Raw genomic sequence first — 17,426 nt, 5'->3', positions numbered from 1 at the left:
AGACCTTTTACTCAGTTCAATTGTATGTCATTTTAAACTGCCTGAACCATTTTTTTCCTCTGCTTCAAAGTGCTTTGTGGTTTCAAATGAGATTTCTAGACAAAACTTTTTGTCTGTGGCACTGATTTAATCTGTACGAAGTTTGCCACAGTGATATGTTATCTGAAAGAAGTTAATCTAGAAGTTTGGCGGAAGGAGAGCAAAGATTAGTTATTGAATGATTTCTCTGTAACTGTACTAAGTGCCTGCATCTGAGCCCTTCCACTTCAAACCTCTTTATTGAGAAGCAAACCAAAAGCACTACACTGCACCTCTTCAAACTGTGTGACATGCTGTTAAAACTATGTCCCACTGAAATCTGCTACAAACACTTAAATTAACAACACATCTTTACTATGGCAGTCTGCTCTAAGAAAGTGGTCTGACGTGGTCTGACTCCAGCAGATTGTGTGTTTTATTTAGTTTTTCTTCATTACTCTGTTAACATAGTGTGTGCTGTGTACTATCTAGGCATGGTTGTACTGTACTACCTTTTGGTGTTACTATTTATATATACTATTTCTTTATCTGTCTTACTGTTTATTTAAGTTGCATTTAATTCAATTTTGGTTGGTAGGTGAGCGGATCGACGGGTGAGTGGTTGATTGATCAATTCTCCTGTTATCTGTATATTGTATCACTGATTGCTTAATTTTGCTCTTTTCAAAACCCAATAAACAGAGTTGAAAAAAACAACAAAAAACATAGTGTGCTTTGAGATGTGCTATCCATACAATATATAATAAGAAACTGAAGAAACCACCAAAGTCAGTTTGATTGCTTTGATTACTAATCAAGGAAATTTGAAACTTTGTCTGTGCTATAAACACTGATGGAGGCATTAGCCTAAACATCTGTCTCCTTGACTTTCTAATACAGTATTTTAAAGTCTAGATTAGAGTAATACAGTGTTGGTGGTCTGTATAAAGATCATTTCAGTGTTCTGTATTTCTTTCTGGGAACAGTTATCAAACTTGTATTCCTAAAATCACTATTGAAGTTTTAAATGAAAACATGTCTAATGATTAAAAAAAAAAAAAAAATACATCTGTGTCTTTTGACATAACATTTGCTTGTCGATTTTTATAAAGCATGTAATAAAATGTTTTAATAAAACAATCAATTTTGTCCTTTTACTGATGTTGCCTAATGTTTATTGACGAATGCATTGCTGACATGGTGATTTCAGAGACACAGTGCTTAATAAAGCTGCAGAATACTTCTTTATGAGCTTTGACATGTTTAATTAGCAGGATGGGCTAAAAAGCCTTGCCTTTTTATTTTAATCTTGATAAAACCTCTCTGGTTATTGGGTTACAGACATATAGCCATCATAAAGGCATTTGCAAGAAATGGTGGTGACATCTCTGCATTGCTGGTCTGCTGTCTAACAAACTCTTGCTAGCATCCTGTCATGTGCTTTGCTAGAATGTGCACTTTCTGTATGCTGTAAACCAGGTTAAACTGAGCTTCTTAAACTTTGAATGAAACAGTACATTTTTACTCAGACTTCACATTTGGTGTTTCTGGTTGAAGATGAGATGATAGCTAGGAACATATTGTTTAACTTTGCACAATTTTTTGCTGGTTTTAGATGAGGCTGCAAACGTACATATTGTGTTATGCTTTTTGTTTTATTATTATTCTGATTTGGAGATTTTTTAAAAAGCATTTTAATGAGAAAGTGGTTGAGGAATACTTTGTATTACTTGAGTCGGTACTTGAGGTGACTTAAAATATGCTTTGGAGAAGGATTGCCTTGACTTTCCCTAAGGTAAAACGAAAAAAGGTATTTTAAACATTGCTCCTTGACTGTATATCCCAGACAAAACATCCCCATTAACATGCTTTCAGGGCTACTGAGAACAGAAGGAAAGGACTGGTTTAAACACTGCCAGTATGTCTAAGCTTACTTCACTCTGCAAATGTATTCATTGTTAGGAAGATTTGCAACTACACTGCCAGATTCTGTGCGCTTGCAAACCCTGTCCAAATTCTGCCTTCATTAAAGTGGAGTAGATGGAACTGCTTCTAAGTTTATAGCTGGCATGTGTTGTAGGCAGGAACTCCAAAAGTATTACATCTGGTATATAATCTTTAGGTGTCTTACACTGCATGTTCTTAGTTAAAATGCACATGTTTTCAAGCTTCCCCACCCCTACATGGAGGAAAAGCAAAAAAAAAAATCAAAAAAAAATGTGTTGGGTCATGGAAATGTTTTACTCCCAACTTTTTATGTGTGTAGATTATACCAAAGACAGCCTTATATTTTGTTTAAACCAAAGCTATCACTGAGTTTGTCTCTAGGCTAAAGTAAAGCCCTGTTCACACTTGTATTTTTATACCGGTATCATTGCGGAACAATCGTATAACCACATCGAAATGAAACCCAGGCCAGAGTAAATTCCATACCGGTACAGTTGCGATATGACTCGGAACAGATCAAGTGTGGACTGGTGGATCGCAACGACAACAGAATGGGTGAGTCTGAGGCATGCGCAGCACACTTCCACCAAAGATATCACAAAGATTCTCAACTCCGCCTTTACATCCATCATGTTTTATTAATGTATTTATTTTTTTATATTTACAGATAATTTACATTAGTAAATGATCAAAGTGAAATTTGAATACATGGTTAAAAACTAAAAACATATCAAAACTGATGGCTAATACCAATAAATCCAAGTTTTATAATTGCAACCGTCTGCTCTAGTACTGTGTGAAACGCTCATCTCTGTTTTATAATTGCAACCATCTGCTCGAGTACTGTGTGAAACGCTCATCTCTGTTTTATAATTGCAACCGTCTGCTCTAGTACTGTGTGAAACGCTCATCTCTGTTTTCTGCACATGCGCCATCTCTGGTACTGCGTTCAGAAAAGTGCATTCTTCGTATAGATTCCGGTATGTCATCATTACCACAGGTTATGTTTTTTGTCAAGAAACTCTGTGCAAGAGTAAAATAGACTTCACAAGTTTTTTATATTTTAAATATTGATAAAATAAGCTCAACGCAGCACAATCCTACAGTGCTCCATTGACAGTCAATAGAAAATCTTCTCCCGAGCTCTCTATATATCTCACAACCATTTGGGCGCAGCGTGACAGAGGTCCCTATAGAGAATCAGTGGAGTTAAGTATCTTGGTTTATACAGAATATCTTTGATGTAAGTGCATCAGTATGAGTGAGTCAGGAGAGAAAGTGGTATCGTATCGATATATTCTAAACTGAACAAATTAGTTGTTCTTAATTATAACTGGTAAATAACCACCTGGTTTAGTCGCTAATGTACTGAGGTATTAATAAAAAAGATGTCAGTTTACAGTAAACAAATATTTTATTCATGCACTCTGGAGTGCATGACATCTTTTATCACAATCACACAACCTGATCAGACAGTTTCTCCCAGTACAAGTTTCAATATATGAACTCGAAACAGAAATGTTTCTGTGGCCGGGCGAAAGCCCTAAAATGTAAATAGTGTGTGTGTGGGAATGTAAGGTTGGCAGGGATGGTTAAATTTGCCCCTGCCAACAATCACAGGTGTGGCCATTCCCCAGTTAGGTAATTAAGTTCTAATTGGGGTGTGACCCAGGGTGACCAGATGTCCCGATAAAATCGTGATCGTCCCGATATTACAGTCTTTGTTCCGCGTCCCGATCGAGGTACTGTCGGGACGCCATTTGTCCTGATTTTTAGGGTATATGTTGAAAACCCAGGCGTAAAATGTTTAACAAAAGTACCGAACGCAGTGGGGGAAAAAATGGATTCAATCATATGCCCATGGTCAAGTCATCCAATTAGAATTAGGGTTGTAATTAGCATTTCACTGACATTTCGCTGACCTGTTTAAATATTAACTACACCTAATATTTCAGATCATTATAAAAGCCTAAAAATAGTGGTACTTGCTTCCTTACTAAAACAGAGTGCTGTCATTTGTTAAAAGGCAAGCATGCAACATCTCCCAACAGTTGCTGCTGACATTCTATGTCTGGTGTGGATTTGCGCATACATTGAGACTGCATGTCTGCATCCACTGAATTGGTTGGAAGTGCCAGATACATTTGGGTAACTCGGTTACCCAAAGGTATCTGGCATTCTTTAATAAAGTCCATATATGCAGCACGTTTGGTTCATGTTATTTGTCCCATCCAGGAATGTATTTTATCAGTACCGAGTCCTAAACAAAGAAAACGTGCCTATTTGGGTCTATAATTCTAACTGCGTTTACAAAGTAAACAGCAGGTTGTTTGAACCGAGGTAGCTGTGCTTGATTGTACCTGTAGTGCTGATTTAACTTGGGTACAACCAACACAGGAATACTTTTTTGTCTGCACTGACTTTCCAGTTTGTTTTCTGAAAGCTGTTGTTTGTTTTACGTTCTGTTCAGCAGCCTCTGTAGCAGCCTTTTGTTTAACGTGTGCTTCTGAAGTTACAGCGATTGATCGTATTTTCTTTGTCACATTACAAGATGTGCAAAACAATTACCTCCATCTGCATGTAGAGTTTCTTTGGGAAATGTCTTGACACGATCCTCAGCCGAAATATACTTTGCTTGTTTTGCTTTGTCATTCATTTTTGGTATTTTACGTATAATGCTGAAAACTAGATTTTAGCAACCTAAATCAAAACAATGCAGCACTGACTTTGTCCCACCTGCTACGTACAGTGCAGCAGGTCACAGAAAAGCCAGTACAGACGCACTGATAGGCTGATTAAAACATCGTTGTCATCTGAACAGGAAACAAGAAAGGCTTTAATTTCATTCAGTTTAGAGGCAAGTTTAAAATCCTGTTCTGTTGTTCATGTTTATTGGGTTCCTCAAAAACTTGCTCGATCGCACTTCATTGGCTTGCGACCATGCGACAAATGTTGAATTTTTTTCAACATCATCCGACCATGTGCATTTTGCGGTTGCACACACACAAGAAAAGGCTGTACGACTTTTTCAAAAAAGACACAGCTCGCAGCAGTACGGATGATGTCATTACTTTTCTCTAAGTTTGTGTTTTTGCCTAAGTGCAATGCACACAGGAAGGCGAAGGAATTAAAAAAAGCCCATCTACAAAAGAAAGATACGTAGTTTGCATCACTTGCATTGTGCAGTAGTTCACAAGGTTTCTTTCCTCCCCTCACCAACTGAGTGTCCCGATTTTTCACTCTTGCTATCTGGTCACCCTAGTGTGGCCACATGTATAAAAAGAACCAGAAATCTGTTGTTGTTTGGCGGAGTTTGTGCTGTGATTTTTATACTGTTTCGTAACTTGGAAGTGAAGGCTAATGCCCAGTCTACGTATTTTGTGTGAACCTTTTATTTTTGACCTGTGACATGTTTTGTTTGTTCCTATTTTTGTGTTGTTTTGTTTAATAAAGTGTGCAACAGCGCTTTAAAACTGCAGCTTTCTGTCTCTGGGTCTAATTCCTGCGGGTAACCAGCCTGGACTGTGAGGCTACACTGTCACAGTTTCCCTTCATACCAGAAAACTTCATAACTTTTACCTTGTTGAGCAGACCAGAAAAAAACTGCTGCTTTGTTGCCGTCCTACTGAAAAATGTAATGGTTATATTGTGTGTAAGCTAAGACTGCTAATGTGCTTAGCGTAGGGTAGACTGTATTAAGGAGATAAGTCATCAGAGTATTGCCCAGACAGTTAGAAGGGAATGCAGCTGAGGTAAGAATCATGTACTTTATAATGCTCAGAATGAGGCATCCTCTAAAACCTGTGGGAGAGGGAGATATTATTGTGGATAATTTGGCCTTGGAGTTACTGACTTGTGTTATTTGTGGACCCCGCAGGGCTCCAGTGCGCTTTTTTTCTTTCATCACACCGATGGCAGAAAAACACAAAAAACTATGAAATGCATCCTTTCTTAAGTGCGATAGCCAGCTTCATGGAACATACGTTGTAATTGCTTGCATTTATTGTGAAGTTCAGTATATATTGGATATACTTCAACAAGCAAAGTGTTACTTAAACCTGTAAGGCCAGGCTTTCAAGGAAGGCAAGTCCTTTCTTGAACACAATAGAGGTTTAACTACATTTTTATTTTTTAATTCACACATATGCGTTGTATTATTTCTAAGGTAAAACTATATTATTCCTGAGTCATAACACCAATGAAGGCATTAGCTGGAATGTTTGTACACTTGACTTGTTTCTTATAGTTTGCCTCCGAATCTATGACTGATAGTTTGACGTTTTAGATATTGTATCGTATTTTCTTTTTTACATTACAAGATGTGCAAAACAATTACCTCCATCTGCATGTACAGTTTCTTTGGGATATGTCTTGACACGATCCTCAGCCGAAATATACTTTGCTTGTTTTGCTTTGTCATTCATTTTTGGTATTTTACGTCTAATGCTGAATTAGACATAAAATGCTGAATAAATGTATAACGCCTTGCATTATGATCCCAGGGATTCTTTGTTTTTGTTAACAAAAACTCCCATTTCTTAAAATATTGAGCATATGGGAAGGTCCTCTCTTGGCCATTCTTTGCCAATTCAATTCCTAGAAAACCCAACACACAGTCTTACTTTTGGTATAAAGGACCAACTTGATAGTAGTGTTGGCAAAGCTCCAGTAATAGGGAAAGCTCCAGAAAATAAATAACCTTACATGAGTTACGTTCAACTCTGAAACCAGGAATGATGCCAGAACTACTATTTTATTTTATTCATTCCATGTTACTTGATTCAACATCTTTTTTAAAAATTAAAATTCAATATTTTCCTGTAGCTATCCCACCTCTACAGCCCTACCTTCTGTTTACCATTCCCTCTGGCTCCACTATGCTCGCAACAAACCCAAAATTCATAAAAATTGGGTCTGTTGTTTTTCATAGATTTTTATGCATTTTTTTTAAATACCCTTCCTCCACTCAAAATGGTACATGCCACATGCTTGCTACTTGTTCCCAGAGTTTTGGAACTTTAGATCTGATTAATCGCTAATCGATTCTTACAAAACATTGAATAGATTTTTGCAGGCCATAACTCGAAATCTTAAAATACTTTCAGGTAAAAGATTGGTTTTGTTTCTGCTTAATGGTTTATATAGTTAATGGGGAAATTCAATAAGCTAGTTTTTACACATTGTCTCAATACAATTGTTTGATTTTATTCACAGGGAAATGAAGGTGTACGAGGTGTTTAGGTGTTTTAACTGTAACTTTTGGACCTCCACTGCAGAATCCCCTCAAGGAGTTCTAGCCACTTTACTTGTGTCTGAAATAAATGTATGAAAGAACTACTTATTACATACAGGTTGCGATTTGTAAATTAGCCTGTGTTTGTGAGTTTACAAAGCATGATTACACGCTCGACAAGTCTTCATTGCCTGATAGCTCGTAAAACATCCAAGTGGATGTTTTATCATCTGTCTATCCTTTAATGTGGACAATTCCTTTCTTTAAGACATAACTTCCTTCCTTCCAGACTAGTAGCGAGTGTGATCTACAACAGATACATCTGTGAAGGTAGACAGAAACTACCACAGCCAGACAAAACAGCAGCAATAATCACCTTGGGGTGATAAACACATTGTTGGGGTTCCTTTTAACACTTGCTTTAAAGCTTTTTTGTGGAGTGCCCTTAAAGTGGCTTAATTCCTTAACTAAAGCTGGACAAAAATAATTGCATTTGTGACATTTGTGCATTTGAATTTCTCACATCACTTCTTTAAAGCTAAGTCCTGCTATTTATAACCATTTGAAAATAAATCATTTTTATTTCAGTGCACGCTTCATACAAGTTTTGCTATACTCTCACAGCGTTACATTAACTTGGTATTCTCTCTGCCTCGCTTCTCCCACGCAACTCCACTACTCGCAACTCCACTACTCCGCTCACTCCACTGGCTCCCGATCACCGCTCGCATCCGGTTCAAGACTCTTGTACTAGCCTACAGATGCCTTGACCAGACTGCACCCAGCTACCTCCATTATTCAATGCAGGTTTTTTCCTTAGGATGTATTTTATAATACATACTTTGGCTATTTGTCTTTGTGGGTCTTATTCTGATGACTCAGTTTATGTGTATGTTCTTTGTGTCTGATTACAACTGTTTCAGTTTACATTATAGTACTCTGATAAAGGTTATCACTCAGATAATTACTCCAAAGGAAGAATTCTGCGTAAAGCCAAGCTCATTAACAGTAGCTTCTGTCTCCCAATAGGATTTGTGGGACTGGATTAAGAGCATTCTCAGACTCGTGAAAGCCAGAGCAAATAAATAGGGTATTTTATGTTAGTTTAATTTGGTGCCAAATGAATTCAGATATATTTATCTAGTGGTCTGGCTGCTATGGATGTTGTGGCTGGGTATCGATTTTGTTTTTAAATATGTTTTTGCAGCAGCTTTGCCTTTTCTTGAACTCTTAAGGCCTACAGCTATCAACTAGGAAAACAAGATTTCACTAGCACAGAATTGAATTCTTCCCAGATGCGTTTGCTTATTTTGTGGAACAGTAGCTCCTTACTGTATGTTGTGTAAAATAACTTTCTGAACCCCATCTTGAATCAGATTGGGGAATGAATGTATCCTGACAAACCCCTTTAGTGCAAAAGTCAGTGCTAAGAATCGTATGTAATTCTTACAGCATAGTTTAGTTGGACAGATAGTGATTCACATTACATTTCCTAATGGTTCCAATCAGATATTAATTGAAATACATTGTGCCATATGATTTCAAAAAAGGATTTTTCAAGATTAATCTTGTTTTCAAGCTGTAACTTATTCTAGGAGCATCAGTGCTGTGATTGATTGTGATGATAAACTATGTAGCCTGCTCCTGGCTCAGCACTGCCATTCATCACATACATCTGCAAGACAACATTTAAAATCTAATTTTCATAAAAGGAATTCAAACTGTAAACGGGATTAAGGACATCCTATTTAACCCAGTATCAACCCATATGCTGTGGAGGATATAGGACTTCACCTAGGCACTCGTTGAATCTATACTTAACCAACAAGGTAAAAAAAAAAAACTATTCGTTTTTTGCTTAATTTGTTTATAGAAGTCTCAAACTGCAGCCTTTCTTCTACACTGGAATTCATGTTTTTCCTGTACCATGCTTGAAGTCTTGAGCCCTCAGTCAAGACATTTCTCTGAAGTATGAGATATTCCAGGGCACCCACTATTTACTGTGGGACTGTTTCTGACCAATCTGCAAATATAGATAAAAACAGCAAACATTTTTGTACTTGACTTGTAGTTTTGCTTTACATGATACTACAGCCAATGCTACACATGGTTGTGAAAATGTAACAGGTAAATAATCTTTTTTTTTTCCAGCCGTTTGAAGTATGAATTAACTATGCACATCATAAGTAAAAGTATTAGTAGCTACTGCTCTGTAAACTACAGACATATCAAGTCAGTTTAAACACACTTATCAACCTGGCATCAAATCACCAAGAGTAAATACTGCATAGCCATCACCTAGTGAGGTGTCAGTTTGAAATGAACAGTTATTACCACCTTGAGAATTCTCAACTTCATCCTAATGTGTTTATGGAGCTATGAAGTGTGAATCATACCTTGAAACTTTCAGGTCAGTTAATAAACAGTTCACTTAATGTGAGAGTGAAATGAGGGCTGCAGTTTTATGGCATTGTTGCGCTGTGCATATGCTCAGCAAAGTTAAGTTGTCTTGTGATTGTATTTCTGTTTGTAAGTGTTAGTAATGTATGACTAGATGCACACAATGCTGGCCTACTATAAGATGGTTCAGGCTCTAGGGATGGCACTGCAAACAAATAATAGTTGAAGGAGGAAAACAGTCCAGTATCTGCAGCAGAGGTCAAAAAGACGTGTAGACGACTCGGCTTGTTTAAAATCTTTACCAACAAAGAAAGCACTGCTTTGGTAGGAAAAGCTGTGCCTGTACTGTACAATCTCAGACGATTTAGCCCGTGTGAAATACAAAAGTCAAAACTATTGTATTTTGCAATGGTATAAGTGTACTTTCTTTATCTTGGACCTGCAATTGTGTACTTTATTTTGTGTTGTAAACTGGTGAATGAAGACCATCCCTTCTGTAACAAGTTTAGCAACACATTATTTTTTATTTATTTACAGGCGCTTCTCCCAGTCGAGACGTTGGTCCCACCTTGGGTTTGAAGAAGTCCAGCTCTCTGGAGAGCTTGCAGACAGCTGTAGCCGCGGTCAGGAAGAATGATGTGCCCTTCCACAGACCAAGGCCTCACATGGTACGGGGGCGAGGCTGTAATGAGAGCTTCCGAACTGCCATTGACAAATCCTACGATGGCCCTCCAGAAATGGAAGAGGGTACGTTTTTAACTGAAAACATATAATTAAAAACAGCTCATCATTCTGAGTTAAAACTCTTAAGCAACTATATGAAACCAATTCACTGGTCTGTGTGTTTTACTTCATAATTAAAAGCATTCATATTGATATAAGGATGTCAGCGAGTTCCTTTGGGTGGGGAATTTTATGCATTGTTTGTTGGACTTTCCACATGGTAAATGGCTTGTGGTTACACTGTCTTTGAAAAACAAAGCACTTCATCAAAATGCCGACTCCTGTCATATCATGTGTTTGCTCACACTTGTCATTCATAGCCAGTCCAATCCAATGCAGTTCCCTTATTTGTTTGTTTTTTCTTTCACACAAAACAGTTAAAAGTGGTACATTTCCTGAAATTATGGGAATTTCAGACACCCTATACATTTTCCAAATTAACTTTTTTTTTAAGAAATTAGAAACATAGTGAAGATTTTTTTTTTTTGACCAGTTTGTTTTGTTTTGCTCAGGATGTGTTGATTATGAGGGAATTGGAAATCCTGTGAGAAACGATTGAGCTTAAACATCAGTGAATTTGACCACGTCATTAAACTCCAAATTGTTGCAGACCTCTATCTCAAAACAAACAACCTGAAGGATCATCTGCAGCTGACAGTCCTGTCTGCATATGCTCCCCGGGACTAATGGGTGGTTTGAAAGGGAATCTGTCATTAACCAGAAACTATGTTACTGTAGTTTCAAAGTCCTATTCTTACAGATAAGGAATGCATCATTCTTTACAAATCAAAATCAAGACACAACAGGATTGTTTCAATAATGGAACTTTAAAATGGGTAAACAAAACAAGAGGCAGAACTGATGGATAGTCATTGAATTATCTCAAGTTCTGTGAAGATCTTAAAACAAAGCATGACAGACAAACAAGGTTTTGCTATGCTGGCATCCTGCTATTTATTAAACTTCTGCATGTCGTTCAAGATTGGATGTGAATTAACACAAAAACACAGATAATTAGTCAATTTAGGTAAGAAAAGAAAATCTGCTTTTAAAAATCTTTAGAAGGAAATGTTTGACCATGTGTCTGTTAAACCTTATTTCTGGTTGAAACCGTTGATTCTGCCAGATGATTATGGTTAATTACTGTAGATGGATGTTTAACTAATGCATCCTCTTCTAAATCTAAGTGTTACTGCATAAATGCCCATATTGCAGATAAAATCAATTCAGCGTTTTCTGATGTGTGGTCTCACCTAGTTTAATTTCAACAACACCCAAAGTGGTCTTATCTTCACAGATGAGAACTAATCAGATGCAATTAAAAAAAAAAAAAAAGCTCCAGTGTCACAGCTCATTTATTAAAATAGTGAGTTTAACAATTATCTTCATTATAGCTTCCAGGACTATCTGTCCCTTCATCAAGTGAAAACAGACAGTATTTTTTTTTATAAAATTGAATACGCGCAGTACAATACAGAACAGTCAAAGACATTGTAAATAATTTGTATTTTATTGTAAAAGCTATTTCAGACTGTCACGGCTGTTTCTTTACCAACAAGACAGTAGAAGTCATGTTTACCGGTATGTTTAAAAAATAAATAAATAAATAAATAAAGAAGCAGCAAAAGGACAATTAAGGGTGGAAAATGTCAACTTGTCAGGGGTGTCTTGGAGTATGTATAAGACTGTGGTGTTAACAATGCATAGGGTGCTTTTGTTAGAGCTGTTGTGTCGGGTAGACTGCACGTCTCCTGAGGTGAGTGTTTGATTCTGATGAGTTGAAATGGCAGCTAGTGGTAAGTGATCCATTTCTGTCCCAATAATTGGTGCTGCTGTGAACGGTAAACAGACATTGCCTGTTCAGTTGCATGCTTGTGTGCTACGAATGGGATGTAACTGCCTGGGGTAGAGTCTGAGTGGTGTCAGCTCACTGGTCCACTCCATGTCTCCATACCTGCCAACATTTGGAAACTGTTCAGTTCAGCAGGACACTCATCTTCGGGGGGGGGGGGGGGGGGTGATGATATGCATCATACACATGGGAGGAGTCATACGCAAAAAACACTCATTATCATATAATAGACATATCCCCCTCAACTCAACACGACATGTCCATCATGACAGTAAAAATAGACATAATGAAGCATTCTTAACTTTGTATAAATTAGTGATCAGCAGATGTGTCAGCTGCGCAATGAGCACAGTGTGTGGTTTTCACAAACTCTACTGTGCAGAATAAATTATTTTTTTTCTATGGGTAAATACCGGGAGTTTCTTCCTATGCATCGGGATGCGGGACATTTACTAGGAAATTGGGACTGTCGCGACCATATAGGGACTGTTGGCATGTATGTTTCTCCAGTTGAGGAGTGTGGGGGCATCCGTGAGATGGTTGCTGATTGAGATGGCTAGGCATTGATGTCCTCATTTCTAGCCTCATTTCTTCAACATTTCCATTCTTGTGATTTTAGTTCTTCTCAAAGGTGAGGGACAATGGCTTCAGTCAGGATCATTGTCAGTGCATATCATGAGAGCTTTCCATGCAGCTTTAAGAGAACACACCTAACTTCACGTGAACATCCCCCAGCCATTCATTCCTCTTTAAGTTCATTTTACGACCATGACTCCATTTTTTTAATGCGAGCACCCTCTTAAAATAAATTCAGTCTTCAATCTATTGTTCAGAATTATGAAAGATGATACTGTTTAAAGATGGAGTTCAATTTAATTTCTGCAAATACTGTATACCCCGCCGCAGTTTAAAGGTGTAACAACTTCCTTAATGAATATGACATTTTTGCCCGTCGCTTGTAGGCACAATTCCCGTCTTATAGATCCTTTGTGTTTTTGTTTTGTGATGAAGACCAAAGTCTACTCTGGGATAAATTGAGGCCTTACTTGGATTAAGACATGAGATGTAGTGCCCATTCCCTTCCAACAGCCTATGACAGTCTAGCCAGGAATAAACAGTCACAGAAAGAAGAATGATCCAGCTTGCACAACGAAGAAAAATCATATTTATTTTCAGTAGTTGTACACCAAAATGGAGATGTTAATAATAACGGAGTAGCCCTTACGTTTTTAGACATGATTTACCATTGTATTTTCCTGAGCTGGAACACCAGAGGTCCAAGTAGATTTACATCTGTTACTTGCACTTAAATGACCAGCTGATTAAAGCAAAACAACACAGTAAAATAGAAGCTGTGCTTCGGGGAAACAGCATGAGATGGATAGTTCACTGCAGCCAATCGCACTTTAGAAGGACAGTAACAGATGGCTGTGTCAGCAGCATTTAAATCTCCCATTCTCTGTGTATACAATTAACCAAAACCTAGTTCGGAAAATAAACTGTCGAACGCTAGAATGACCTGAATAAACAAGTATCATATTTTCTTATGAATTTCTAGTTGACCTGCCTTTAAAAAAATCTGAAGTGATGCTCTTTAATTTTAAAGCGGTATTTTTGTTTTGGCAGTTGCATGCATTTGAGAAACAAGGAGAAGACAAGCAGGAAAAGTTTAAGAAAATAAATATACAGAAATTGTTTAAGTGCAGCAGTTATTTTCCAGAAAATAGACTAATTGTATACATTACTACTAAGATTTGTAAATGCTTTATCATTTGTTACCTTTTTAATTAAAATAAAAATGCAAGTATTCTGTGGCTATACCGTTTTGCCACTAAAGAATACATTTCCTTTCATTTCTGAACAGATGGATTGTCTGATGCGAGTTCAGGCCGCGATACCCCAGCCAGCGGATCTTCACGACAGGGCTTCAGAGACACAGACGAAGCCAAGAAAGACAAGAAGAAGAAAAACAAAGACAAGAAGAAAGAAAAAGTGAAAGACAAAGGAAAAGACAAAGACAAGAAGAGGGCTGAAGATGCAGAGGAACAGGAGAAGAAAGGCAAAAAGAAAGGATTTGGAGCAATGCTGAGGTACGTTGGGCAATCTTTTATTATCTAGGAATGCACAGACACTTCACTTTAAATCCGTACATTAGCCATACATAACAGAGGAATTTCTCATGGCTGCCTGACAAGCATAACATTTCCATCCATTACCTGTAAACATGCTAATTCCATGAAGGTATGCTCTGAAGAATTTCTGATCAGCTTGCAGAAATGCACAGAAAAGCTGTATCTTTGCAGGCTATTGCTGGATAACACTGACACATAGTGCATACCAAGCAACGTATTAACAGTGACAATGCAAGTAATTATTCAAATTAAAGACACACAATCAGACAGTTTTACCAAGACTTCTAAGAGCAATGTGCATGAAGATTAAAAAAAATGACTCTACTTTGTATCTACTTTGTTTGCAAATATTTGTGTTACATCTGCAGTAGATTTTTTTTACTTTCATAAAAAAATATCCAAATGTATAGTAAACTGGGCCCAAATGTTCTGTCGTGTTTTATAGTAAGAAGCTATCAGTATTTATTGACTTCCCGGTATTTGTATGAATTTTTTAATTTTTTTATTTTGTTGTTGGTTTTTATAAATCGCTTAATTAAAGCCAAAACCAGTAAATTGTGACAGGCAATTACTGTTTTAATTGTGTTAATTCAACTGGATGCATGGGCTATTTAGCCCATGGTTTTTATCTAGGCTGCTGTGTTAGCTGGTCTAACACCAGGCAAGTATAATACTGCTCACACTTCATTCAGTTTAGTCTGTTGGAGGAGGTACCTTGGTCTTCATTACATACTGAAACCTAGCTCATTCAATCTTATATGCCATTTGTGTTTGTGTTCTCTGAAATGCGTTTTTTTTAATCTTTATTAATCATGTTTATTTTAAATCTGGACCGTCTACTATGCTGTACACATACATCACATGGTAATAATACAAAAACATTACAAAGCTTTAAACATGCACATTGCAGTCTTTTATATGCTATATCATGCTATCTACCTTATACCTGGAACATTTCAATGTTGTACAGCAACTTACATGTAAGCCTTCTCATCGTAGGCTTTTATCTCCATTTTTGTTAAGTTGCATGGAAATCAGTTGCATGACTGATGCATGTGAGTGATATTAAACAGTGTGATAATAAGTGAATAGTGATATTAACAGAAGTAATATTAAGCTGGTTTGAATGTATATATAACATGTTACTCTGGTGATGCATTGCCTTATAGCATATTTTATAAACTGCTGCGGTGATCCCAGTCCAGAGTTGATGTATATGTATTTGTTTATTTAGGGGGTGGTGGCCTGTTGCCTTTCATTTGAGCAGACCGCACTGTTGGAATTATTTTTTTCTTATTATGACTTCCTCATATAAAATGCCAGGAAACCACGTGCCTGGGTTGTACCCGGGTACCAGGGTCGCAGCGTCCCACCTCAGGATGTGGGTCGTCACCCTTTGACCAGGATTGAGTGAGACAAAATGCATGATGGCGTTTGTAAGCCGACGAAATAACAAACACCCACGCCTGCGTGAAGGTTTCACTTCCACAAGGAACATTTCTGTTTATTATGTTTTTGTTGATTGAGCAACAGCATGAGCCAGATTGCAGCAGGGATGAAGAAACATTTGCTCTAATCAACATTTGGGCCGACGGTTCAATGCAGAGACGCTTGGGTGGAAGCACCCGTAACAAGCTGCTTCCGCGGCATCGATATGCGCATTGTGTACTTGCATCTGGCACCCTGGCCAACGCTGCTTTATCAAAAGCAGTGTGAAATCGCGGAGCCGACCCGCATGACACCGGGTCCTGACCCGGGTAGAGCATGCCAGTGTGAAAGGGGCTTAAGGTGCATCACAGTGACCTGTTTCATAATGTTACCTACTGGGCCTGCCATATGTGTCTGTCATGCATTATGTGGAGGTACTTGCTACTTTTACACGTCAATAAAGACGTGTTGTCAGGGTTTTCCACTCTGTGTAGTGACAAGCTCATTCAGGCTAAACAATGTCAAAAATACTTGGATTAAATTCTTTTTTTTTTTAAAACAGTTAAATGTTTCAATAAAAACAGCTATAAAAATAAAATGCATGTGTTATTGACATACCAATGCATTAGAAAAACACTGCATTTTAAGGAATAACAATGAAAATGGTATCATTGCTCCTCATTTTTATTTTTCAATAGTTACTAATAGATTACTGTATTTTCTATCTCTTTTCCACAGTTCTATGCATTTTTTTTATATAGATGATGATTTTCTTTTGAAATATACCCCATTATTATAATAGAGCTCTATGAAGACATGTGGGTCTGGCATCGCACATGAATATAAATTCTGCATTTATCGCTAAATTGTTTACTAAAAACGACGGTCTCAAATAGGCACTGTTTTATAGGTTCCATTTTCTTTCATTTACACACCACCTGCTATGCAGAGTCTGCCTGAGGCATTATTACTTGAATCATTTTCTTTCTTAGTAGCTGAACCAGCCATTGTCATTTATCATGGTCAGAGTATTATTTCAAGATGGCTATGGGACAATAGATGTCTGCTCAGACACATTTGCATTCACATCAATGACAGATTTACAATCAGACACATGCGTTAAAAGAGAGGCAGACCCATACCCAAGACTACTGGGATGAACACATTTATCAGTGGATTAATGCAAAAGTTACTATTCAAACTTGTTATGAACAGGCTGGCTGGTGACGTCAGACCAGGAAGAGAATGGACACAGAATGTGAAGTGAATTGCGCTGTTGCGCCGGTTTAATATAAATTAACAAAATAAAAGGTTTAAACACAAAACTAAGTGGCACGTTGGCCAAAACAGACAATGGACAAACCCCAAAACAAGTATCGCGCAAGTCCTCCCGCATGAGTAGCATTTGTTATTATTTGTTATTTAATTTCTCCTTCTCTCTCTCTCCCATTCTCCACTGCGAACACCCAACCTCATGTGCGTGAAATACTGGATCTTTTATGCAGCTGTACAGAGACTCGATTGCTAATCAGTCATTCAATTTGAATCTCGGCACATCTGCACGTGAACTACTTGTGCACTCCCTGTGCCCCCGTATAAATACCCACTTTAATCTGCACGTGAAGTGATTGTGCAATCCCCATGCCTAAATACAAATATACATTTGACATCACCTGCGCTACATATCCCCATT

At 37.6% G+C, this 17,426-nt stretch overlaps 1 protein-coding gene across 2 annotated transcripts in view; it reads left to right on the top strand.

Moving 5' to 3' along the window:
• Positions 1 to 17,426, top strand: part of LOC117410617 (partitioning defective 3 homolog B-like) — a 239,626-nt gene that overhangs the window by 149,880 nt on the left and 72,320 nt on the right. For both annotated transcript variants that reach the window (XM_059032166.1, XM_059032167.1), the window contains exons 17-18: positions 10,136 to 10,345; positions 14,038 to 14,263. In XM_059032166.1, coding sequence (XP_058888149.1) covers positions 10,136 to 10,345; positions 14,038 to 14,263 — 436 coding nt within the window. The remainder of the gene's footprint in view (positions 1 to 10,135; positions 10,346 to 14,037; positions 14,264 to 17,426) is intronic.

The sequence above is a fragment of the Acipenser ruthenus genome, chromosome 10 (genome assembly GCF_902713425.1).
Source record: "Acipenser ruthenus chromosome 10, fAciRut3.2 maternal haplotype, whole genome shotgun sequence".
In the NCBI taxonomy this organism is placed as follows: Eukaryota; Metazoa; Chordata; class Actinopteri; order Acipenseriformes; family Acipenseridae; genus Acipenser; species Acipenser ruthenus.
This window is presented reverse-complemented; position numbering and strand designations above follow the sequence as displayed.